The following is a 25,681-nucleotide window of genomic DNA, read 5'->3' as shown; positions in this document are numbered from 1 at the left end:
AAAGTACATAAATAACAAAATACAATAAAAAATTGAATTCAGTATATTTTGAAGAATCATGTTTGAGGGTCTTTTAACAAATGGTTGTCATTATTTCTAGGTCCGAAAGTTGTTTCTAAAGAAATTCCAGTGGAGTCTATTGAAGAGGTTTCTAAGATTATTAAGAGAGCTCCAGTAATCTGGGATAACATTCATGCTAATGATTATGATCAGAAGAGACTATTTCTGGGCCCATACAAAGGAAGATCCACAGAACTCATCCCACGGTTAAAAGGAGTCCTTACTAATCCAAATTGTGAATTTGAAGCCAACTATGTTGCTATCCACACCCTTGCCACTTGGTACAAATCAAACATGAATGGAGTGAGAAAAGATGTAGTGATGAGTAAGTAGATTGCTTAATCCTTGACCTTGCGGGGAGACCTGGGGTTAACTAGAGCTATTGTCAAGTGCAGGTTTGTCATCATAATTTAAGAGATTTTTTGAAGTATGTTGTTTAGTCCTGTGAGTGAGGTGTATATGTGAGAGAAGGAGGGATCAGAGGGCTGAGTGGCTTTGGACAAACTACTTAATAACTTCTTGGCCTCAGTTCTTTGCTCCCCCCCCCCCCCCCCCCCAGTTCTTTACTTTTAAAATGTGACTTTGAAATCGGAGCACTAGACAAAGTAGTTTTTTAGTGTTCCTGTTATTCCTGGAATTATTCCCAATCAATTTATGTTTTCTGGTGATTTTTATTAAATGGGGTATTTTAGATCACTAGCTGTTACCTGAATTACTTCATATATCATTTAGATTTCAGCTTATATTAATGGAACATATTCTGTGTTGTCATTTTAGACATTGGCTTACTGATTTTTTATTCATGAAAAATTCCCAGTTGAGTTTCTAAGTAAGAATGCTGGCTAGTTGTTTATTCATTATATTTAAACACTTAGTAAGATTTGGCAAGTGCACCTTCCTGGCACTAAAGATGCAAAGAATAAAGTAGTCCCCGCTTTTGAAGAACATGGTCTGGTTTTGGATAAAGCATATAGGTGACTGTGCTGTTGTTTGATAAATGCTGAGGAAATTGTTTACAAAGTGCTGTGGGAACACAGAGGAGGGAATGATTATTTCTGCTAAGCAAAAGTGCTAAGAAACCATTTCCTAGAGGAGAGGATACTTACGAGTATCACAGTATGAGTAGAGGTGCCGGGCATGAAAGGGTTGGTGGATGAGAGATAAAAGCGCTGGACATTGAAAATTTGAAGTTACCTCAATTTGGGCTCATTTGGGGGTATGGGAATGTCACATCATGGTACTTGGGTATGGTATGTAGTCATATAGTTGTGTTCTCTTTCTCAGTTCTGTACTCCTTCTAGTTTTGTTTATTGGATTAATGCCTCCCTTTAAGGCTCAATCATTGTGGACCACCCCCTTGAATTAAAAAAAAACCCAACAAAATATAGTCTCAGTTCCCTCTGGGTACGTGGCATCTACCTCCTACCGCTTTTAAGGCAGAGCATGAAGCACATTGAGTGGTAGCCAAACTGGGCCATGTGCAGGGAAATATGAAGGAAAGCTAAGAGTAGAAGGTTTTGGATACTAAGCCAGAGTTCAGACTTCATTTTCTCTAACACTATGCTGGTTTAGAGTTTCATTATGTGCTTATTTATTATCTGTGCTTAATATGTGGGTTCTCTATTGGTTTTTCTCTTTCCCCCTCAATATACTTACTAATTTGCTTGTATGTTTTCGTAATGATTTTCCCATTAATTTATAAGCCCCTCAAGGGTAGGGAATGTTATCTTTATGGAAATCATATGCCTTTAACTTCACATTCCCAACGATTGGCACTCTGAACATTTATGACTGACTTTTCTAGTGATTCTAAAATTAGTGGCTTTAAAAATTTTTTATTTTAAAAATTTATTTATTTGATTTTTTTTAGAGAGAGAATGCAAATGGGGGAGAGGGGCGGAGGGAGAGAGAGAGAATGATGCATCTTAAGCAGACTCCATGCTCAGTGCAGAGCCTGAGGCTGGGCTCGATCCCACGACCCTGGGATCGTGATTGGAGCTGAAATCGAGTCAGATCCTCAACCAACTGAGCCACCCAGAAGCCCCTGAAATTAGTGTTTTGTATTTCATTTGCGATTTTACATTAAGCAATGCATTTACAATTTTTTTGGGGGGGGTATTTATTTTCAGAGAGGGAGCGTGTGATGTCAGAGGGGCAGAGAGAGAGGGGGGGGGGGGGGAGAGAGAGAGAGAGAGAGAGAGAGAGAAAATATCCCAAGTAGGCTCCACACTGTCAATGCAGAGCCCGATGTAGGGCTTGAACTCAGGAACCATGAGATGATGACCTGAGCCGAAGTCTAGACCCTTAACCATCCGAGCCACCCAGGTGCCCCTACATTTAGCAATGCATTTAGATGACTTATAGGTGAAGTGGTTCAGTTAAGGGTCTTGGTTGTGTTTGTGTTTTTATGTTTAAGATTTGTTCATGTTCCTGTTCCTTGTTTCTCTAGTTGTACTGTAACAACTGGTGTTTTGCATTTATTCCTCTCACTTGTCAGGAGGCTTTTGTAATCAAAACTGTTTTTTGTGTTTCTGTTTTTCTTTTTTTTTGTTTTTTTTTTTTGTTTTTTTTTTTTTGCAGCTGACAGTGAAGACAGTACTGTATCGATCCAGATAAAGTTAGAAAATGAAGGCAGTGATGAAGATATTGAAACTGATGTGCTCTATAGTCCACAGATGGCTCTAAAGTTAGCTTTAACAGAGTGGTTGCAGGAGTTTGGTGTACCTCATCAGTATAGCAGTGAGTTTGGCCCTTTGTTGTAAGGGGGTTTGGGTCACATGGTTGAATCGTAAAGTAAAGAACATTTTGATGTTCCTACCATAGGCCCGTAAAACAAAGTAAAATTTGGGAAGGGATCTAGAGAAATAAGGTTTTTAAAATCTTAACTTTTGGTCTGAGGTAGCTTTTATCATGATGGAATGCTAATTTGTTTTAAAAATGTTTTTTCTGGAATAATTATTTTTACATCTAGATCTTCAGAAGAGAAGATAATACATGTTGGCATATTTAGGGGATGTTTATCATTTGTTTCTTTCCTCTTCTCTTCCCTCCCTACCTCCCTGGGGTTTAGAGGGATTGCACTTTTCTCAGGGCTTAATATTTGGAATCTCAAATTGAGGTTAGAGATACAATAAGAAAACATTTCTCTAGATCTGATTTGTTCTGTTTCTAATTCTGATTATCTTTGTGGCAATTTGTTTTTGTAGGTAGGCAAGTTGCACACAGTGGAGCTAAAGCAAGTGTAGTTGATGGGACTCCCTTAGTTGCAGCACCCTCTTTAAATGCCACAACTGTAGTCACAACAGTTTATCAGGAGCCCATTATGAGCCAGGGAGCAGCCTTGAGTGGTGAACCTACAGCTCTGACCAAGGAAGAAGAAAAGAAACAGCCAGATGAGGAACCCATGGACATGGTAGTAGAAAAACAAGAAGAAACAGACCACAAGAATGACAATCAAATACTCACTGAAATTGTTGAAGCTAAAATGGCTGAGGAATTGAAACCAATGGACACAGATAAAGAGAGCATAGCTGAATCAAAATCCCCAGAGATGTCTATGCAGGAAGATTGCATTAGTGATATTGCCCCCATGCAGACTGATGAACAGACAAACAAGGAACAGTTTGTGCCAGGTCCCAATGAAAAGCCTCTGTATACTGTGGAACCAGTGACTTTGGAGGATTTGCAGTTGCTTGCTGACCTGTTCTACCTTCCTTATGAGCATGGACCCAAAGGAGCGCAGATGTTACGGGAATTCCAGTGGCTTCGAGCAAATAGCAGTGTTGTCAGTGTCAATTGCAAAGGAAAAGACTCTGAAAAAGTGAGTATGCTTGATTTATATCTGCTTCTCTAGCCTGGGTGTATCCCCATGCTGATGATATGACATCTTAAATGAATATATTGGTAACTAGCAGAAAATTGACCACATCTTAGAATATGCTTTGAAAGTGGTTTTGGAGTCCGGTACATAGAGTGCCATAGTTTGACCTTATAGTGAAAAATGAAGGAAAGGCACAGTTGATTATTTCAGAAATACTTGTCAGTTTGGGGAGACACAGACTGTTATTGCTTGTCTAAAGAGTTTAAGCCCACATTTGCAACTATGTGGATGGAACTGGAGGGTATTATGCTAAGTGAAATTAGTCAGAGAAAGACAAAAGTCATATGACTTCACTCATGAGGACTTTAAGAGACAAAACAGATGAACATAAGGGAAGGGAAACAAAAATAATATAAAAACAGGGAGGAGGGCAAAACAGAAGAGACTCATAAATATGGAGGACAAACTGAGGGTTACTGGAGGGGTTGTGGGGGGGGATGGGCTAAATGGGTAAGGAGCATTAAGGAATCTACTCCTGAAATAATTGTTTCACTATATGCTACCTAATTTGGATGTAAATTTTAAAAAATAAATAAATAAAATAAAGAGTTTAAGCCCAGTGATCCTTTAATGTTTAGGATAAATTGCAGGGACCTGAAAATATAAGCAGTTTATTTTGTTATGTTTGCAGTTTTTGAGTCCTATTTTTATTGATCCTCAATAGATTGAAGAATGGCGGTCACGAGCAGCCAAGTTTGAGGAGATGTGTGGACTGGTGATGGGAATGTTCACTCGACTCTCCAATTGTGCCAACAGGACAATCCTTTATGACATGTACTCCTATGTTTGGGATATCAAGAGTATAATGTCTATGGTGAAGTCTTTTGTACAGTGGTTAGGTAGGTACACCAGGAATAATCTCTTTTCCTCAGATATATTGTCCCTTAAAAATGAAGAAAAAAAAAGATTATCCCACAGGGAGAAAAATATTTAGGGAATTGGTGAAATTCCAACTGTGTTTAAATTCTTTGCTTAGATTTCTTTCAAAGGTACAGCCGTTGTTGGCTGACTTGAGGTGCAAGTCTCAGTAAATACATCAAGCACATTGATTTTTCTCCCTTGGGCTAATTCAACATAAATATCTTGAAAATGTGTTAGAAAGTACTGACTTTAACTTGCTCTGACTGAATGCTTCCTGGATGGAATCCTGTATACCACTTTTATCCGATTTGGAGATGAGACACTATGAATTGTGACTGTGTAAGCTCTCTGCTGCTTGCTGGGTCTTGATAAGGTTAATGCTGTGTTTAACAGAACAATTGCTGAAATGACCTAAAGGGCCTGGCAAGAGGAAGCCATCCTCCCAGCCCTGTGCGCATGCGAGCTTTAGTGATAAGGCTATTCTGGTGCTACTTGGTGTTATTTCACATGGCTTTTTCTTTGTTCCTCTACCAAGTAATTGGTTTTAGCAGGGGATGAAAATTGCAATCCCTTAAAAACTCCTTCATTAAATTAACTTATGTATGTTTCTTTTGAAAATTGATTTTTTTGGAAAATCTCAAACTTGGTAAAAAGCACCAGCATGGCCAAGTTTCTCCAGGGACCTCATTTCATTTCCAGGTTTTCAGTCCAGCTATAAGGAATATGTAATGGATGTACATACAGCACACAGCAGGCAGCAAGGCTGACTGACATGTCATAGTTTTCATAGTAGTCACAAACACTGTGATGGGTTACCTGGTCTTGTTTGTGAAATAGATGTGAAATACTGTGAGCTGAGATTAAGGAGTAGTAACAGTGAGATTTCTCACTTTCTGCCTACATACTTTTGGACTCTTAAATATTAATGATAGCTTTCCTGGGACACAGCTAATTATCAGCCAAATGTAGAGTCTCTGTTAATTTGAAAATATAGAACTTTGGGTTTCTGTATATATATGTATAGCCCAACAGATAGAAGAATTTTTTTTACGTTTATTTTATTTTGAGAGCAAGCATGTACGCACTTGTGTGCACAAGGACAGGAGACAGGCAGAGAGAGAGGGAGAGAGAAAATCCTAAGCAGGCTCTGCACTGTCAGCACGCAGCCCAATGTGCAGGGCTCGAACTCATGAACGTGAGATCATGACCTGAGCTGAAACTAAGAGTTGGACCCTTAACTGACTGAGCCATCCAGGCACCCCTAGAAGAGAGAATTTTGACCTATTGTTAAAAGGCTCCAAGACACCTCTTTTCTGTGATAGATATCTGCCTTTAGGCTCAGGAAATACCTCTACATTGGTTATTGGATGACAGCATTTGCTTTCCAGGCTTCTGGCCAAGGGGTTATAATTTCTCACAGGGATTTAAATCTTAAGTTTCCAACCTGAAATCTGGTTTCTTGGGCTTGGGAAAGTATCATTTAAAACATTTGATACTCCTCTTGTAATTCAAGAATTATTAAAAATTTAATTTTTGATTATGTACAGTATTTGTTTACTCTCAGATTTTACTTCTGTACTGTGCAATTATAGGAGCAGCTTTCCCAAATTGTGTAGGTAGCTATTGTACATCTCAAGTTCAGAGCATCTTAGAAATTTTAAATAATTATCTTGGCATGCACATAGCTTTACAAAAAGCTCACGACAAGTAGAGTATTTTCATAGGTCTGTAGTGATATCAGGGAGTTACTGCTTAGAGCCCTTTGTTTTCCTCCTCTCTCCAGTCCAGCTGGCATTCAGTCCTTTAAAGAATGTGGCTATGCAGTACTTTTGATTACTAACGACTTCTATTATCTTCTTCCCCATTGTGTACAGATGGGAGAATCCTCAGCACAAGTGTCTACTACTATTGGATGGACAGCGGCAGATGTTCACAGCGCGTCATGATTAATTAGTTTAAATTGAAAGGTCTATCTGTGAGGTAGCTCAGTTTTAAGGGCAGTAGGCATGAACTGAAGTCACGTTTGCGCAGCGACTGAGGCATTAACCATGTTTTCATTTATACAGCTCTTCGTACATGCAGCTTTTTATTGTAATAGTTGCAAGTGCTAGTTATGTTGTAGTCTCAAAGTGGGGGGTAGGGGAAATTGGCTGATCTTAAAGTTTGAGAGTATAGTTTTTTCCTGCAGTGTAAATTTACACTGACCTATGGAATGGGGCAGGTTCTCTTAGCCTAAATTTTGACCCTATTTCATATTTATTTTACAAATCTACATATTATGTATGTTTTCTTAAAATACCCCTACCCCTAAAAAATGACAAACTTGGATATAATCTCTTAATGGGCCTGAATTGTGAACAAAAAAATTGGTTTGCTTTGGGACTGTCTGACTAGCACACTATATATTGTACTGATGAGACTGTTAACTTGAACAGGAGGTAGAATGCTGTCTTCCAATGGAAAAGAACTATATTGCGCTGCTTTATCTTGTCAGAAGACTAGGCAGGTGATTTTGATTTGGCCTCCAAATATTTGCTTTTAACTATTTCTTGTTAGCTTCCTTTATTGCCTCTGAAGTTGGTTACGTGGTGATCTTAATGCTGACTTCTGGACCTCAAACCCTGTTACTCCATGCCTGTGTTCGGTGCACTGCAAAAATTATAATCGTCAATCAGAGGAGCCAGATACTACCATACTTTTAAGAAAAGTATGTCTTAGCTGTGGATAAATTAGGAGCATCAGTCGACTCTCCTTAGTGCTCAGAATTTGTCCGACTACCATTACTATTAGCCAAGTCTAAATTGGATCGTCCTTGTTAGAATAAATAAAGTTTTCATTGTGTTTTGATGTCAACTTACTGAACAATTTCTTTTGTTTATTCCGTTAACCTTAGTTTTCTGACAAGATTAATCCTCCCCTTCCCCTTTTTCCCTTCCTGTACCCTTCCTCATAATGTAAAATGTGACTTCAGACAGGTTTAATTCCTTCATGGGCTGTGATAATAAAATGTCTCATTATCTGTCTCATTCATTTCACTTTCATAATTACTGTGATTTTACTACAGAGCAAACAGCTGGCTTGATTTTTATAGCTGTATCTAGGGAATATTACAGATTTGACCCAGACAAACTTGAGACTGGCTTTTCTTCCAATAATTAAAGAGAACTCTTAAAGTGATTATTCATGAATCAAAGGAAAAAACATCAGTATTGAAATTCTATCACAAATTTAAAAAAACTATTATCACAGCCTTGTCCTGAAACCCTGGATTATTATTGTTAGAGAGTTATTTCCACAAAGTGTTTGTTAGTTTGTTGGACGTTTGAGACCCCAGGAAATCCCCTTTCTCGTAACGTTCTCCGCTTGGATCTGATCTCAACAGGGTGTCGTAGTCATTCTTCAGCACAGTTCTTAATTGGAGACCAAGAACCCTGGGCCTTTAGAGGTGGTCTAGCAGGAGAGTTCCAGGTATCAATATGAATTCACAACTGAATTGACATTTTCTTTGTTTTATGAGAAACCTTATGTTGCGCATCAGATGGCTGGAAGGATTGGTCTGCCGAAGGCTTTCTAGTCCCAAATTCAATTTAGTTACATAGCTGGATTTTAAATCAAATTTTCCTCCTCTTTCACAGTAATTTCTGAAGGAGATGCTGCCAATTCCCCCCGCGCCTGCGAAGCGCAGCGGCTCTAGGTATACACTTCACATTGTTTCTTTGCAGGTCGCACACCATTTTAATCTGCGCCCGCAATGCACAATGCGCGCATGCTTGTCTGCCAGTGGAAACTCCATGAGCAAAAAGGATGAATAATTATGCAAGTGAATGGTGAAAGGGCTTTTGGATACTTTTCCGATTATTTTACAACTAAAACTTATATTTGAAAGAACAGTCTGTTAATGAAAATTTGAACAAAATAAGAAACTTTTTTGGATTGGAATTTGTTCATGGACTTTTCAGGTGCTCTACTTTTCTCCCCCCAACAGGTGCTCTGCTGCGCACAGCAAACTGAAGCGCATTGCTTTGGGGATAAAGCGTCTCCTGGACAGATAACCCTCTTCAGACCAAACCTCTCCTCCTGACATTCTGTTCTGCCATCTTTTAGTACAGAGATGGTCTATATGAGATTGGTTTAAAAAAAAGTAGATTTGTGATACTGGAATAGATTTTTTATTTTTTATTTATTTTTTTACTATAAGTTTAAATCCCCATTAATATGCCACTAAAGCTATGTAACTCCGTTTGGGTAATTTCTATTCAGAAGCACCCCCTTTCCCCAGCAAAGAGGTGTTTGTTTTAGTAAAGCATAGTACACCCCTCTTCTTTAGGTCTGCCTGCAGTAGCCAGTTAATGTTAAGTTGGTAATCTGCAGTGCACACCCATTTAAAGAAATGGATCTCTTCCCAACACTAATCCATCTCCTTTTGTTTCTTCCCACAGCGTTTGCTGCCAATTGATGGGGCAAATGATCTCTTTTTTCAACCACCCCCACTGACTCCTACCTCCAAAGTTTATACTATCAGACCATACTTTCCTAAAGATGAGGTAATTGTCTACCTACCAACTTGGTATATGGTTATGGTGCTCACAAGTTTCCTTTGAACTCCCTTGTTAAGAGAATCTGTTCGGTACTTTCAAATAGGAACTTTAGGTGGAGAAAGTTAACTGAAACATTGAACACGTGAGGGTTAATATTTAAGGGAGAATCTAATAAGGAGGTTAGACTCATAAACATTTTGAGCTAAATCCCTTAAGTAAGTCCTCCTCTATGAAAATCAGCTGAAAGGTATTAGGGTGTGTCCAAGTGGTATGGTCCTTGGCTGATTTTCTCTAATATATTAGTATTTTATAATTCCCAGTTGTGAAGTATCTACCGGCTGTTGACAGCTACAGGAAACAGCAAGCCTGTTTAAAGACCATTAACACGTTTAAAAATTTTTGGATGTATACAAAACTGAGAGGCTCAGCAGCATAGTTTGCAGCATTTTGAATCTACTTCTTAACTGCCTAAAACCATCTCCTTTGAAACAATTCTCAGTGTTTACTATACCATGCTGTTTTCTACTGATTTTACAAGTATGATTCAATGAATAAATATTAAAGCAGAGGGGATATTTATGACAGGCCAGGCATTTTGTTACTCTGTCCTAGAAGTCCAGTCTGACTCACTGAGTCCTATTGTTAATTTCTGTTGCGATTTTTCTTGATGTGTTGCTTAACTAGATTATATTTTCAGGCTTCCGTGTACAAGATTTGCAGAGAAATGTATGACGATGGAGTGGGTTTACCTTTTCAAAGTCAGCCTGACCTTATTGGAGACAAGTATGTGATGAAGTGTTTGAATTTGTTGGATTTGGGAGTAACATTTCATAGCCACGTTTATCAGGTTAAGGGGAGGTAATGGCTAGAAATAAAGTTTTCTAGAAATTCCACTTTAGTTACAATTAAATGTGAATATTTACATGTGTGTATTTTTTGGTTTTTTTCTTACACCGAATGTAGTTTCTGTAGGTTGCCATTCAAGTACGTTAAGGCCTTAACGTCACTGAAGTCTAAAATTTGGGGTTAAAAACTCATTCTACCCTCTTTTCTTCTGAGCAGGTTAGTAGGAGGGCTGCTTTCCCTTAGCCTGGATTACTGTTTTGTCCTAGAAGACGAAGATGGCATATGTGGTTATGCCTTGGGCACTGTAGATGTGACCCCCTTCATTAAAAAATGTAAAATTTCCTGGATCCCCTTCATGCAGGAGAAGTATACCAAGCCAAATGGTGACAAAGAACTCTCCGAGGCTGAGGTAATAGCAGGTTTAGAATTATACTACAGTAGGTTTAAAGTACTTACTAAGGAAAAGTAAGCAGAGATATCTTAAAATTTCAGTACTTTCAATAGGCGCTTGGGTGGCTTAATCAGTTGAGTGTCCAGCTCTTGATTTCAGCTCAGGTCATGGTCCCAAAGTTGTGGGATCCAGCCCCTTGTCAGGCTCCACACTGAGTATGGAGCCTGCTTAAGATTCTCTCTATCCCTCTGTTCCTCCTCCAGTTTTGTATGTGCGTGCTCTCTCATGCTGTCAAAAAAATGTCATTGCTTTCTAAATTCTCTACAGAAAAGAATTCTTACTTTTTTTTTTTAAATTTTTCAGTTTTATTTATTTTGAGAGACAGCACAAGTGGGAGCGGGGCAGAGGGAAGGAGAGACAGAATCCCAAGCAGGTTCTGTGCTATCCGCAGAGCCCTATGTGAGGCTCGAACTCCCGAACTGTGAGATCGTGACCTGAGCCGAGATCGAGTCAAATGCTTAACTGACTATGATGCCACCCAGGCACCCCTTTTATTAGTTATTCTTTTTTTTTTTTTTTTTTTTGATGTTTATTTTTGAAAGAGAGAGTGAGTGTGAGCAGGGGAGGGACAGAGAGAGAGGGAGACACAGAATCCGAAGCAGGCTCCAGGCTCTGAGCTGTCAGCACAAAGTCCGGTGCAGGACTTGAACTCACGAGCCATGAGATCGTGACTTGAGCCAAAGTTGGACGTTTAACCAACTGAGCTACCCAGGCACCCCATTACTTATTCTTAAGCGTGACATATTCCATTGTTTCCTCAGCATTAGGAGTTTTTTTTAATTTGGAAACATTGTTATAATACTTCTCAAGTAAAAACAGAATATAGACAACTAAAGAACCTTTTTTTTTTGGCCTACCCTGTTGTGAAGTACCCAAACTTAAATGGTCTCTTCTTTGGGTACTCAGAGCAAGTTAATTAAAATCTTTCATTTGCTTGGTTGTAGGGGGCTCACTTGCCTTCTCAGTAATGTATTTCTCATTGTAATAAAAAAAATAATAGAGGTGAGCTGCCCTGAGAGTCTGTTTGCAGATAGGAGTACTTCTTGTCATATGTCTGCCCTGTCCCAACTTCAGTGAATTTTTCGTATATAATTTATGATTATTTTGATCTTTGCATCAGCATATGCATTTTATTTTAGCATATGCATTTAAAAAAACAGTTCCTTCTTGATAATGTTTATGCCCAATAAATACTTGTAGAGATATATTTGGACTCTTTCATTTGTGACATGGCTTTTTTCTTCCATGTTGTTCCTTTTAGCCTTTTCTGAAATTCTTCTCTCTCCCATACCAGTTTACTGATATTCTCTCTAGAGTTTGTTCCTATTTTTTTACCTTCTCCTCTAGCCAGATGGCTGTGTAATAAGAGGCTGATGTGGAGTAGCCTCACTTACTTGTAATTACATAGATATTAACTACAGTGTGCTGGTGATTGAGCTGTTGATGCATTACTGTTTTATATTTGACAATTACAGTTTTCAGTATAGGAACATACAAAGAATGACCAGTGGGTCTACTGTAACCTCTTTTACATTCACATTTTTGTGTAAGCAATACAAACTTAAATTTTTTTTTAAATTTTGAATATTTTTAGATTTAACAAAGATAATACAAAATTTCTCTATTACCCCTCACCCATTTTTTACATTTGTCCAAGTCTTAAGAAACCAGCTTTGGTGCAGTACTATAAACTCCACACTTTATTCACTTGTTTTTCCATTAATGTCCTTTTCTGTTCCAGGATCGAATTCAGAATACCACATTACATTCAGACAAATGGTTTTAAAAGTGAAAATGCTTCGGCTAGAATTATAAGCCAATTAATTCTTTATGTGATAAGTACATAATGACTGGAAGAGTTACTGAATGTTGCTTTCCTTTTCCTATTGCTGGTTTCTGTAGTTGGGATATAGATGTATAATGAGTTACTGAAAATCAAGAGATTCTTTCAAATTTTTACAGAAAATAATGTTGAGTTTCCATGAAGAGCAGGAAGTGTTGCCAGAAACTTTCCTTGCCAACTTCCCTTCTCTGATAAAGATGGATATTCATAAAAAAGTAACTGACCCGAGTGTAGCCAAAAGCATGATGGCTTGCCTCCTGTCTTCATTGAAGGCTAATGGTGAGTACATATTTGTGTAGTTGCTGGTGTTTGGGCTAGGTGGAGACAGGATAGAAAGAAATGAATTACACTGAACTCGCATTCCCTTCCCCACCATGTATGGTTTGGCTTCTGAATAATTAGTGGTATAAGAATTGCATGTATATTAATCATTGGAAAATGTTGATCTTTTATACTATGAATGCTTATTTTGAGCCCCACTTAAATGAGAAGTGAATACATGAGGTTAAATTTATTTTGCCAGGAGACTCACTGTGATAATTGGAAATTAAATGAACCCTCAAAAGAAGCTTCATTTAGGAATCCACAGTTGATGGGCTCCTGGGTGGCTCTGTCAGTTAAGCGTCCAACTCTTGATCTCAGCTCAGGTCTTGATCCTAGGATTGTGAATTCAAGCCCAGTGCGGGGCTCCACACTGGGTATGAAGCCTACTTTAAAAAAAAAAAAAAGGAATGCAGAGTTGCCTTTTTTTAAAAGTTTATTTTGAGAGAGCATACAAGTGAGCGGGTTAGGGGTAGAGAGAGAGAGAGAGAGGGAGAGAGGATCTCAAGCAGGCTCCGTACTCTCAGTGTGGAGACCGACCTGGGGCTGTATATCAAAAACTGAGATTATCACCTGAGCTGAAATAGAGTTGGACGCTTCACCGACTAAGCCACACAGGTGCCCCAAGTTGACAAATTGTTTTGAGTGTTCTCTAAACTCAGCTTACAGAAATAATTTTGCTTTATATTCGTGGTATGAAAATTTTTTCTGTAAATGTCTAGGTAATAAATATACTCCAGTGGCCACATACAGATTTTAATTACATATTTTTTTAAATTAAGTTCCATACATTAATTTTTTTTGAAAAAAATTTTTAGAGAGTCAGAGTGTGAGCAGGGGAGGAGTGGTGGGAGGGGGTGGGGGTTAGACAGAATCCAAAGCAGGCTCCAGGCTCTGAGGTATCAGCACAGACCCCCATGCGGGGCTCGAACCCACAAACTGTGAGATCGTGACCTGAGCCGAAGTCAGACACACTCAGCTGACTGAGCCACCCAGGTGCCCCCCACCATACATTAATTTTTTTAATGTTTATTTATTTAGAGGGAGAGTGCAAGCATGGGGTGGGGGGTGGGGCAGAGAGAGAGGGAGAGAGAATCCAAAGCAGTATCCGTGTTGTCAGCACAGAGCCTGACTCAGGGCTTGAACTCAGAAACAGATCATGACCTGAGCTCAGATCAAGAGCCAGATGCTCAACCGACTGAGTCACCCAGGTGCTCCTAATTTATTTTTTTTAGGGTAAGCTCTATGCCCATTGTGGGGCTTAAACTAACGACCCTAAGATCAAGAGTCGCATGCTGTACGTATTGAGCCAACCAGTTGCTCCTACATACTTTTTTTTTTTTTTTACACAGCCTTTAAAAAATGTAAAAAACTATTTTAGCCCTTGGACGGTACAAAAATGGGCAGCTTGTTTGAGACCTCTTTAGAGGGTTGTTGTTACTTGGGAGTGCACTTAACTGTTACATCTTTGTATCATTTGAGTCAGTGGTATCCCTCTTGTGGAATAATTTAAACAACTCTTTGAAGATTAGTGTTGTGCTTAGAACTGAATCATGCAGGTATAGGAGGTATGTCTTAGAATGTACAACATATTCTGGTTATATTGGCTTGTGACATAAACTGGAATGGCCTTTGCCCTGTGGGCTCTTCAAAGGTACTTTGTATTAAAACATTAAACAGAGGTATTTTTTGCATTGAGGTTTCTTACATCCTCTTCCCCAAAAGATTTTCTGGGGAAGAGTTTCACTGAATTTTTTTTTATTTGCCAGTAATATTTTATTTTTATTTTTATTTTTATTATTTTATTATTTATTATAATACTTACTATTTTTATTTATTTTTTTAATTTAATTTTTTTATTTTTTAAAATTTACATCCAAATTAGGTAGCATATAGTGTAAACAATGATTTCAGTAGATACCCATTTAGCCCATCCCCCCTCCCACAACACCTCCAGTATCCCTAAGTTTGTTCTCCATATTTATGAGTCTCTTTTGTTTTGTCCCCCTCCCTGTTTTTATATTATTTTTGTTTCCCTTCCCTTATGTTCATCTGTTTTGTCTCTTAAAGTCCTCATATGAGTGAAGTCATATGATTTTTGTCTTTCTCTGACTGGCTAATTTCACTTAGCATAATATCCTCCAGTTCCATCCACGTAGTTGCAAATGGCTTCACTGAGTTTTTTTAATGGAGGTATTTTTGAGAATTAAGAACTGTATATATTTAAGGTGTACAGTTTGATGATTTGAAATAATTGTAATTACCACATTCAAGCTAGTTAACATATCCATCATTTAAGATAGTTGCCGCTGCAGTATTCAGTATTGATGAATACTAATATTCATTGAATATTCATATGAATTTTAAAAATTGTGGTATGAAATTTAGGGACTGGTATAGATAAGCTCCTACTGTCACCTATTTGAAATATATTAAAGATTCATGACAACTCCTATCCATAATTCCAGTTGACATTTACATTTTGAATATTTGTTTTATTTCTAGGCTCCCGGGGGGCTTTCTGTGAAGTGAGACCAGATGATAAAAGAATTCTGGAATTTTACAGCAAGTTAGGCTGTTTTGAAATTGCAAAAATGGAAGGATTTCCAAAGGATGTGGTTATACTTGGTCGGAGCCTGTGAAATTTGTTGGCACTATGAACTGTCCGAAAGTCTCTGAACTTCACTTGGTCGGTGGTGGTTGGGGTCTTCATACAGTTCAGCCTCTGGAATGGCAAAATTAATCAGCCAATTTGGATTGGAAACGAAGACTATGTAAAACTCACCCATCACACTTTGAGATTACTCACTGGTTGGAAGGTTGTGTTGATGCAAATCCTGTCTGAAACAGATGTGGGCCTCCTTTGTGGGGCTTGTGTTAGGTGCCAAGACCTCTTACATGGGCTTATAGGGAGGGGGTCTTCAATAAATGTAGTCAGCACTGTGTTCTGCATCCAGCGTGGTTGCATTTCTCACTTAAGAGTAATTAGAATCATTTGTCATCCTCCTTGATTTATTGGATGAAAAATGTCTTTCATTCTTTGGAGACATGGCAGAGATGAGAAAGATTTAGTGGGTTTCAGAGGCTTCAGGGTAGAGATTCCAAGTGGGATGGTTGTGGCATAGTTTAAGCTGAGTAAATGATTTTAATTTGGGGCAGTTTTTCTGCTCTTTGTAAAGCCATGGCCAGTTGTCTCTTGTAGTGACCATTGGTTCAGGCATGTTGTGCTTTGTAGGGACAAATGTGCATTTGTTTGTGGCAAAAGCCTAAAAATGGCAGACTTGTAAATTTTTTTGTATATAAACTAGCTGTAACCTGAGTATCCTTTGTGTTCACTGTTTTTGTAATTTTTTTCCTTTTGAAAATGAAAGGGTGTGTGGTTCAGGATGGCACTTTGAATAATGTAAATCAGTGGAAGATGGATTTTCTTTACTTTTGTCTTTTTTTTTTTTTTTTAAAGAAGTTTTATTGTTTTTAAAGTGCCTCCCACCTAGGGCTAGGCCATGACCACTTTGGGTATGAGAGTCTAATTTCATGGGACTCAGTCTTGCAAAGTGCAGTCACTTCTGGAAATTAACCTCAATGCAGGTCAGCATGTGAAATGTTAGTTTTGACATCAAGTAGGGTTCAGGGACTTACTGGTCCCATTGGCCCGGAGATCAGTTGTCCTTTAATTTCAAGATCTGTTACAACTGGTTTTATTAAATCAGAGTCTTTAATTGCATGTTTGTATCTAATTTTTTTTAAAAAATGAGCACACTTTAACCAATGACTTAAGGTTACCCTTTTCTTTTTCCTTTAACCAGCTTCTGAAAGCTTCATATATTTTAATTTAGATTTGGTGTTTTTAGGGGTTCTGAGCATGAGGTTAACAGGTAATCTCTGCAGGATTCATTTTTTTCATCATGGATTCCTAACAGTATTCTGTTATCTTGCTTCCCTGCAGTTTTGTTATCAGCTGTTTTACTTCGAGCTGAGGTGGGAGGGGCAAGGAAAAGGCATCTTCCTTCAGGAAGAAATTCCATCAGTTTGGGCTTTGAATCTTAAAGCATTGTGCCTAGTGGTACCTAGTGACTTTCAACCAGGGCCTGTGAGTGGGCACTGAGTTGGTAAGATGAATGGAGAGGAGGAAGGAGGCCTCTTTATTTTTAGGGTAGAAACCTTTAACTGATAGAAGACCTAAGAAGGCTAAGGGGAAGGGAAGAGCTCTACAAGATGCTGTATAAAACAGTTTAAGGTCACTTGGTTTTCTCTTTAAGTACATTTTGTACTCTAGTGGACAATTCTAGCATTTATTTGGAGGATTTCAGTGTCAATCTATGGAATCAGGATTTTTAGCAAGTTTGCTTGTGGTTTTATCTTGGCTTATAATAATCATTTTGGCTGGTCTGGTCACAGATGCTAACCATGAAACAGATGTCCAGGCCTGTACCTTCATCATTCTAGGATGGTAAAGTGCTATGCTCTCTTCTATGGTTATGAATATTTATTAAGGTTGGAATGACATTTCATTGATTGTTCAGATCACAGCTCAGTTCCTGTAGAAAACGAACTGTAAAACTATCTGAAGACCATGCAAGAGGCAAAATAAAACTTGAAGTGAATGTGTGTGGTGGTGTACTGTGTAAACCTACTTCCTGTTTCTGCTCTGTACCTTTTCTCATGCCTTTCATGTCTCACAAGCATCTTCCATAGCCGTTCACGTTGGGGGATGCACCTTCCTATTCCCGTCTCCAGTAAAAGACTTCCTTCCAGATTTTCTTCATGGCAAGGTAAAAAAGGAAGACTAGTTCTCGGCCAAGCCACCCTCCTCCCACAGTTACATCCTGGGTGGGAGTTAGGGCCGCTAGTTTGCGTTCCCTCCCATCTAGTAGGATAAGGAACACACTTTGCCTGATTGGTCAAAAGGTGAGAGGTGGGGGTGGGGGAGTTGCCCAAATTATGGGACATACTACTCTTATGGTGGAAGGGTGTTCTGGGCTGCAATTATAAGCTTCAAAGTACGTTTGCCAGAAGTAGCCGCTAGCTGCACATTGAAGCTAACATCCTTTCCTAGCAAGCGCCGGCCTCCAACCAGCATATTAAGCTCAATAAAGAGAAGCCTTCTAGATAGTGAACTTCTCTGGTCGTTAAGAGCAGGAAGCATAGACGCATATTGGAAAGAGGGCCGAGTGGTTCCATGGTTCCAGTAGAAAATAAACCCATGGGCAAAAAGTCTTCCTTCAGGAGCCTCGGCTCTCTTGGAGGAAAGGCAAGGCAAGTAGCGTATTTCCTTTGCTTTTATGAGGAAAACGCTGCCTTGAAACTCGCCTTTACTAGGGGAATTGGAAAGGTTTCTGTTTTTGTATTCTCCCTTTGACGAAAACTTGCCCTGGATTGGGGGAGTGGAGACAGCAGAGGGTGCGAGGAGCTAGAGAAAATGGAGGCAGGAGCGGCCCTCAGAGAGCCGTGGTCATGGAAGTGCGGAAGGACATTAACATTAAGAAATCCATGCTTCTCTGACCCTTCCATGCAGTCCCGACACACAGACTTGACCAGAGGCCACCGGCCCCCGGGGGAGAAAGCCCTAGGTCCGGTCGCGCCTCGTCCCTCCTCTCTCAAGTGCCAGTGGCTCCTTTAATGGGCGGGGCCGGAACACGCTGCGAGTCCCTCGCTTTATACGTGTCGGGGGGCGGAGCTTCCAGACGGCCCTAGCAGCATGGCCGCCGGCGCCGCCGCAGCTTTAGCGTTCCTGAGTCAGGAGAGCCGAGTCCGGGCCGGGGGGGTCGGGGGTCTGCGGGTCCCGGCTCCGGTCACTATGGACAGTTTTTTCTTCGGTATTGAGGAAAGGAGGGGAAGAGGGTGGTGCTAGGGCGGTCAGGGGCAGAACAGGAATGCAGATGAGTACACGACGTGGGTTGAGGTGGAGGGGGCCCCGTGCGCGGCAGACCAAGCGGGAGGGGGTGGCGCGACCGCTGTCCCAGATGTGCCGGGCGGAGCCCAGGACAGAGCGCCCCTGGTGTTCCTGAGAAGTGGGTGCGTAAATGGCCGGTCACACCATGGCTGCACGTGACAGAGGTTTGGTGGAACGCCCCCCACGCACACTCAGGCACGTTCACACTGTTCCCTCTTCCAGGCTGTGAGCTCTCCGGCCACACCCGCTCTTTCACCTTCAAGGTAGAGGAAGAGGATGAATCGGAGCATGTGCTGGCGTTGACCATGGTGAGGGGCGGGGAAAGGTGGTGGTGGTGAATCGCTGGACCTGAGCAGGCAACTCGGGGGGGCCTCCAACCGCCCCCCCCCCAATCCCTTTACTGGGAGTTCCCTCCTCTGCCTAACTCCCACATGGGCAGCTTTCCTGGCTGAGTGATCCAGGGATCACTGGGGTGGAGCAAATTATAGGGTCGATGCCTCCACAAGGATTGTGGTGTCAATCCTTGCTTGGGGAGACCCCAGGGTTCTGTGTACTCTTCCCAGCTCTGCCTCACCGAGGGGGCCAAAGATGAGTGTAATGTGGTAGAAGTCGTGGCCAGGAATCATGACCATCAGGAGATTGCAGTCCCTGTGGCCAATCTCAAGTTGTCCTGCCAACCCATGGTGAGTTCTCAGGCATATGTTGAGGTGGTGGTGGCGGTGCTGGTGGTGGTGGTAGTGATAGTGGTGGTTGTTAGGAATTGAGGACCCAAGGACACAAGATGGGATGGGCCAGGCCTTCATCCTTGTCTTTCTTCCAGCTCAGTTTGGATGACTTCCAGCTCCAGCCACCTGTAACCTTCCGCCTGAAGTCAGGTTCTGGCCCTGTGCGCATCACTGGGAGGCACCAGATTGGTGAGAGTCTTCTCCTTTGTCTAGTGGGTTCTGCCATCGAGTTTCTCTTCCCACTGCCGCCCTCTACACTCCTGCCCCATCCTATCCTTATCTCCTAGTGGAGCTTCCATACAGACTATGTGTGATGTATCCTCCACTTTTTGTCCTACTTAAGCCTACCTCCTGCATGAAACCTGTCTCAGCTTCTCCACCTGCACTAACGTGGTCTTCTTTGGCTCTTTGTCATTTCTCATTTAGTATCTGAAGTTCTTCCCACCTAGACCATAAGCTCTGGGAGATCAGAATCCCTGGCACCACAGGGCATGAATAAATGACATGTGGTATGAAGGGGGTTTGGCTTTAACCTCCTCCTCTTTTACTGCTTATGTATCCACCAGTTACTATAAGCAATGACGTTTCTGAGGAAGAAGAGAGTGAAGAAGGGAGTGAGGAGGAGGAAGCTGAGTTGTGCCCCATCCTACCTGCCAAGAAGCAGAGGGGCAGGCCCTAGCCTTGGTGAGTGGGGAGAGGGGTGTCCAGCAAGGTCTGGGATGGGGCAGGAGGAGCACGTGAACACGGCCTTGATGTTGACCCCTTGTTTGCTCTCCCTCAGGTCAGCTAGCTGCCTGCTACGTGTGCCATGCACTATGTTCCTGTACAAGTTTCAAGAGATTTAAATGTGTCTTCTCCGTTGAAGAGGAGGGATGGATGGGTGGGTGGGTCGCGTCTTGGGCTGGTGCTTGGAGAGAGGGTGGTCCTATTCTTCATAAGGGCCCTGGTGTTTCTCTAATCTTATGCCATATCTGGGGCTTCCCTTTTCTCCAGGAGTGGGAGGAACTCTGAACTTCTCTCCTGACCCTCTCTCCCCACTTGCCTGTGAGATTGGAGGTCAGCATCTGAAGCTCAGGACTACACATTTTTAATACTTTTTACATTTTTGGATAAAGGCTGTAATAAAGTGATGTGGAGGTTTTTTTGCAACTCATTTGTGTGGCTTCTTTACCTGCTGGGTTGGCATTCCCCTAGGGGCCACCAGGTGGCACTGTGGCAGCACCGAGGGTGGCCCTGGGCCTGGGGAGGGTGAGGAAATGTGGGATCCTGCTATCCGTAGGACCCCAGGGGCCAGGCAAGGCCTGGGCCCCAACTGCCTTACTAAAAGAGGACCTCCCAACACCAAGCCCATTCTCAGTCCCTACAGGTGGGGGAGGGCCATCCCAGGAGGTTATCAGCATCCAAACAAGGGGCCTGGGCCTCTGTCAGCACTCAGGCTGATGGGCAGGGGGCAGATAAAGGGGCTTAAGCAGTCCAAGGAATGTGCATCCCTAGCCCCATGAGGGGGCTCAGGCCCTGAGAGGGCCTGTGAGGGGAAAGGCAGAGGCTAGTCTTTGCTCCTCCTTCCAGTCTTGCAGGCTGTCTCTGAGCTGGTCTGGGCCCTTAGAAACCTGATTCCAGGGGCCAGATGGAGGGGACTGGCCAGATTGGGTGACAGGGAAACCAGAATCCGGGTGGCCTGGCATATGGGGGCAGAGAGGGTCCCCTGGGATTCAACCTCCTGGGCTAAGGGGTTCCTGACCCCCAGCACACCGCCTGGTGTGGGGAATCTCTGGTGCCTGTAATCAGGTGTTCTGGGGTGTGGGTGCTGCTATGCCAGGAAGAGAAAGGGAAGTACCTGGTGTGAGCATTAGTGTGTATGTGACCAACTCTGAGGTCAGCAGTTCAGCAGCTGTGTTGATGTGGGAGGGGGGCAGTATTTCAATGTCCCACAAACAAACAAACATACAAACAAACAAACGGTTAACTCCTGAGACAGCCTGGGGCCAGACATGCTGAGGATGGACAGAGTACAGTGCCTGGTGGGATGGTGGGGCCAGGCCCACTCCCTCCCACACTGGCTGCTGGGCAAATGAGTGAACAAGTGGGAGGGATCTCTAGATAACCCGAAGGGGCTGGTATTGGGGCAGGTAAGGTAAACTTTGGAGAGAGCGTCCCACAACACGGAAAAGCATCCCTGCTTCAACACATCCTTGGAGTAGGTTTCCCCACCCCTCCTGGTGAGAAGCTGAGGTTCAAGCTCTAACCTCCCTTTTTCTTCAAGTTAAGGATAAAAGAAGATGATTTCTCTCTGGGTTGCAGTGGTCAGGGTCGTAGGCCCCTTTCTCCTCCAGGACGACTGAGGTGCTTCCATCAGGAACCAGCGTAGCGTGGTGGGGGAAGTCAGGCTCGAGACCATTCATCTTTCTGTGGTCGTGAGGCGGGGGAGGGGGGGGGGGGGATATGCAGCTGGCGCCCTCTGGTGGGCGAGGTTGAAACCACCTGTGGCCGTGCGGCTCCCCACGCCGCCTCGCAGGGGGCTAGGTGAGTGGTCTGGGCCGCCTAAGTTTCGGCAGAAAGCGAGGAGTAAGTCACTGAGGTCGACTTCACTCGTTCTTTGACTGATTCGCTAGAAGAGGTCCTGTTAGAGCCCTTCCCTTCCTCCTCTCGCCTATAACCTCCAGAGTCCTCAGCATGTGCTTGGTTGGAGACTCAGGAGACCGGCTGAGCGCAGAGAAGTCATCTCTAGGGGAAGCCTCCCCAGTCAACCCCTCTACCCCCTGCGCGTGGCCCCGTCCCGATATTTACCCCCCGCGAAGCTAGTGAGCGCTCACTGTAAGCCTTGACTGTTTCCTGCGTGGGTCTCCGTGCAGCCCAGGCCGGCGCCTAGCACGCTCCTGCCCGCAGTGGGGACCCAATCCACACCTTCCCCCTTCTTCCAGGAGTTTCCTGGCCCAAAAGTGCACCCCGCGGACAGAGCTGGGGATTGTTTTTTCTCCCTCCCCGCTCCCGCCTCTCCTCGATGCCCCTTCTGCCAGCTCAGCGCACAGTAGGAGCACTGCCAATTCACTTTGGCCTCGGAGCGCCGAGGGATGAAGGCGTACATCCGCGGTTTGCAGACCACTGGAGGATGGGCAGCCTTGTTATTTGGGGTGCGAGGGGAGACGACTCCCTGGCGGGGTCCGAAGTGCTTAACGCAGTCTCGGCGATTTGCATTTGAACAGTCGGTGGAGAGTCCGCGGCGCTTTGAACGCCGGGCGCAGGAGGCGCGAGTAGGAGCAAACTTCAATCCAGGCAGCCCGCGCCGGCTGGTGTGGATTTGAGGGGCCCAGGGTGGGCCTGGGGCGAGGGATGCGTTTGGAAAGAGGCTGAAGGTGTGTGTTTGGGTCCCCGCGAGGGCGTGTTTGCGGAGAGGGGCTGTTTGTGTTGGCAAGGAGTGTGTGTTTGTGTTTGCAGGAGGCGAGGGTGTGTGTGTGTGTGTGTGTGTGTGTGTGTGTATATGTTTGTGTTGGCGGAGTGTGGGGGCGGCCAGGAAAGGTGGCCCGGCTGTCACTCAGCGATCAGGTTGACAGGCGCTCCCTCATCAGGGCCAAGGAGCTCTGATTGCAGATTCGAGGAAACAAAATAGCAATTGTAATTACGGGGCTTTGATAAGATAAAGGAAGGAGCGAGCTGGCCGGGAAGCGAGCAAGCGAGTGAGGGAGGGACAGAGCGGCCTGCTGGGGCCCCGGCAGAATATTTGCATCTGTCACTCAAAGGGCTGATGGAGCAGTACCTGGCACCCAATGTGAGGGTGTCCCCATCTGCTCCCCTTCCCACCCCTGCCCCAAGCCAGAGACTTTTGGGGAGATGCGAAGAATCTCCCAAACTGATGAGCGTTCTAGTTTGGGAGAAAGTTGTCCAAATGCAAAGGAATTCTTTCCTACAGAGAGGCCCCCTGATAGAGGTTAAAGTGTAGTACTAAAACCTTGACCTCCCACTTTAAGGTCCTAGGATGCCCATCTCCTCTGGGGGAGGGAGGAGAGTGAGCTAAGATCATTGAAGTTCAGCTCAAGGCCTTCAGAACTTTCTGGGAGCTCCAGAACCAGAGTTGGATCCTGAGTCAGATACTCTGGCCTCTATCCAGAGAAGGGCAGGTGCCCAGAGTGACTCTGGTTGTGGCTCCAAGACTATGCACACTAAGGGTGGGCTGGACTGCCATGACCCCTGCCTGAGTGCTGTTCTATGCTGTTCTCATCAGACTATTTTCAGAGGGCTGGGTCCCTGGTAGGGAGAAGGCCCTTCCCACCCTCTGCTCTCCATCTCTCCATTCACTTGTTCATTCATTCGTGTGCGCACGCGCACACACACACCCCATTTTCAAGGGCCTACTGTGTGCAGGGCATGAAGTTAAAATGGTGAGCATCCCGCCTGTTTGAAGCAGTGCATCTGGGGACGTAGACACTCAGCAAGTGGCCTGCAGGGCTCTAAGGCAGAAGAGCATAGTAAGGAAAAGGGCTGGTTTGGGCTGTCACCTGTCTCCCTTCTAATGGGCTCACCTCTTAGTTGAGAGGAGACAGTGCCAGTCCAGCCTTTAGCAAATATAAGTGCTCAATAAATAGTGGTGATTATAATCTGTTGGGGGGGGGTAGTGGGGAGAGAAAAGCCAAGTCTTCCTGGGGAAGCCACTCATGAGCTGAGGTCTAAATGCTCGGCCAGTTTCTTCATTATTCATTCATCAAATACCAACTGCAGAACAACCTTGCCCAGCTCTGTGCCATGAGCTGCAAGTTCTGGTCTAAAAGACATGATCCTTGTCTGGAGGTCTGTGTGTGCAAGAACTGGCAGAGTGAGCAGACTCCTGGAGGTGGGTAACACGTAGGCTCAAGGAGTCTCCTTCTCTGAGGGAGGATGAGGTCTTGGGACAAGTACTCTGTTTTCCTATCTATGCATTGCTCAGTGTTATTATGGCTGGGAAGTGGGAAAAGGTGGGGCACAGGGACAGGTGGGGCACAGAGAAAGAGGAGGTAGGTAGAACTTGGCTGTGCTGTGTACTGCTTCTGGCCTAATGGCTTCCTGGCACCACCCCAACGGCTCCAGTCCACCCCCAAGGACATAAGGTGGGGGCAGTGGGGCAGGGGAGGTCATAGGTGGATGCAGCAGCTGTGTAGGGCATCAGTGGTTCCACCTGCTCCTCAGAAGTATCTGTCCCAGGGCATCTCTGCCCACCCAAGCTGCTCCTAAGGAAGCACCATGGCTCAGGGGTTCCAGAAGCCCCTTGGGGGAAGCAATGAGGGGCTGGGAGAAGCTTAGACAAATCCCTACCTCCTTTGGTTTCCCCTCTCCCTGCACCGAGCCCCTCACATTTGACACAAAACACCAGTCCATGTCTAGTACACAGTAGGTGTGTAAATGCCTAAGTGCACAAATAATGAGACCTTGAGAGGGAAAGGCTAGGCGGCCTGGATCTAAGTCTCTTCCCCAGGAAAAGCTGGGGACAGAAGTTATTTTTGCCCCCCTCCGCCTGCGGCTCTGGGAGAGCAGCAGCACCTATGGGTCCTTCCAGGGATCTCTGGGCTCCTCTCCCACGTAGGTGGCTACTTCAGGCTAGTGTATGTGGGACGGAGGCAGGGGTGATGGTGATAATGGGGGAGGGGACTCTTCTCGCTCTCAGGGTCTTCTTGGAGACCGGACGAGACAGGAGAGACCAGAAACCGGCAGGAAGGGTTACTCAGCAGAAAGCTGGTGGGGAGGTCGGGTCGCCGTCGCACACGCACGCACTACCCGAGAGCCGAGCGCACAGCCATTCACTCCCACGTCAGAGGCCACTTCCAGGGGGCACACGCGGCCGAAGCACACAGTAGGTGGCTCGGAGACCTGCCGCCTAGACTGAGGCGTAAAGCCAACGGGGCTCACCGTGGAGACCCGGCACTCGCCCACCCCGGCGCACCCCGCGGTCCGGGAAACCCCAGCCCGAGGCGTCCCCCATCCCCACGGGTCCAGACCCCCAGGGCGCGCGAGGGGGTCAGGCCCGGGATGGGAGGAGGCGCCCCCCGCCGGCCGCCCCCGCCCCTCCCGCGGTCCCCAGACCCCTCCCCTAGCCCAGACCCCCAATCCCAGACCCGCCGGCCGCCCCGCCCCGGTCCGCCCCGCCCCCGCCCCGGGCTGCGTCCGGGCCCCAGCTCCCAGCCGGGGGCTGCGGGCTCCGGCCGCCCGGGGCGGGGGCGGGGCGGAGCCTAGACTGAGGCGTAAAGCCAATGGGATTGGGGGTCTGGGCTAGGGGAGGGGTCTGGGGACCGCGGGAG

The 25,681-nt window shown here is 44.4% G+C and overlaps 2 protein-coding genes across 2 annotated transcripts in view; both read left to right on the top strand.

Moving 5' to 3' along the window:
• OGA (O-GlcNAcase) overlaps positions 1 to 17,408 on the top strand; it is a 29,038-nt gene extending 11,630 nt beyond the window's left edge. The window contains exons 7-16 of the mRNA XM_040486236.1: positions 101 to 385; positions 2,641 to 2,799; positions 3,267 to 3,880; positions 4,605 to 4,779; positions 8,184 to 8,269; positions 9,241 to 9,345; positions 10,037 to 10,122; positions 10,402 to 10,594; positions 12,599 to 12,758; positions 15,306 to 17,408. Of these exons, the coding sequence (XP_040342170.1) occupies positions 101 to 385; positions 2,641 to 2,799; positions 3,267 to 3,880; positions 4,605 to 4,779; positions 8,184 to 8,269; positions 9,241 to 9,345; positions 10,037 to 10,122; positions 10,402 to 10,594; positions 12,599 to 12,758; positions 15,306 to 15,442 (2,000 nt within the window). The 3' untranslated portion in view covers positions 15,443 to 17,408. The remainder of the gene's footprint in view (positions 1 to 100; positions 386 to 2,640; positions 2,800 to 3,266; positions 3,881 to 4,604; positions 4,780 to 8,183; positions 8,270 to 9,240; positions 9,346 to 10,036; positions 10,123 to 10,401; positions 10,595 to 12,598; positions 12,759 to 15,305) is intronic.
• Positions 17,409 to 18,469: 1,061 nt separating this feature from the next.
• On the top strand, positions 18,470 to 20,567 carry NPM3 (nucleophosmin/nucleoplasmin 3). Its single transcript, XM_040486237.1, has 6 exons — positions 18,470 to 18,616; positions 18,916 to 19,001; positions 19,257 to 19,376; positions 19,514 to 19,607; positions 19,985 to 20,102; positions 20,200 to 20,567. The coding sequence occupies exons 1-5, from the start codon at positions 18,499 to 18,501 to the stop codon at positions 20,095 to 20,097; spliced, it is 531 nt and encodes a 176-aa protein (XP_040342171.1). The 5' UTR covers positions 18,470 to 18,498; the 3' UTR covers positions 20,098 to 20,102; positions 20,200 to 20,567.
• Positions 20,568 to 25,681: the final 5,114 nt, after the last annotated feature.

Source organism: Herpailurus yagouaroundi, unplaced genomic scaffold, assembly GCF_014898765.1.
Source record: "Herpailurus yagouaroundi ecotype Mexico unplaced genomic scaffold, PumYag 163, whole genome shotgun sequence".
In the NCBI taxonomy this organism is placed as follows: domain Eukaryota; kingdom Metazoa; phylum Chordata; class Mammalia; order Carnivora; family Felidae; genus Herpailurus; species Herpailurus yagouaroundi.
Note: the sequence above shows the minus strand (reverse complement) of the source record. Positions and strands in the feature narration are given on the sequence as shown.

Coding starts and splice junctions, on each gene's coding strand:
- NPM3 (XM_040486237.1), top strand. CDS start 18,499: ATGGCCGCCGGCGCCGCCGCAGCTTTAGCGTTCCTGAGTCAGGAGAGC. Junction 19,002..19,256: donor ATGTGCTGGCGTTGACCATG/GTGAGGGGCGGG, acceptor TACTCTTCCCAG/CTCTGCCTCACCGAGGGGGC. Junction 19,377..19,513: donor AGTTGTCCTGCCAACCCATG/GTGAGTTCTCAG, acceptor TCTTTCTTCCAG/CTCAGTTTGGATGACTTCCA.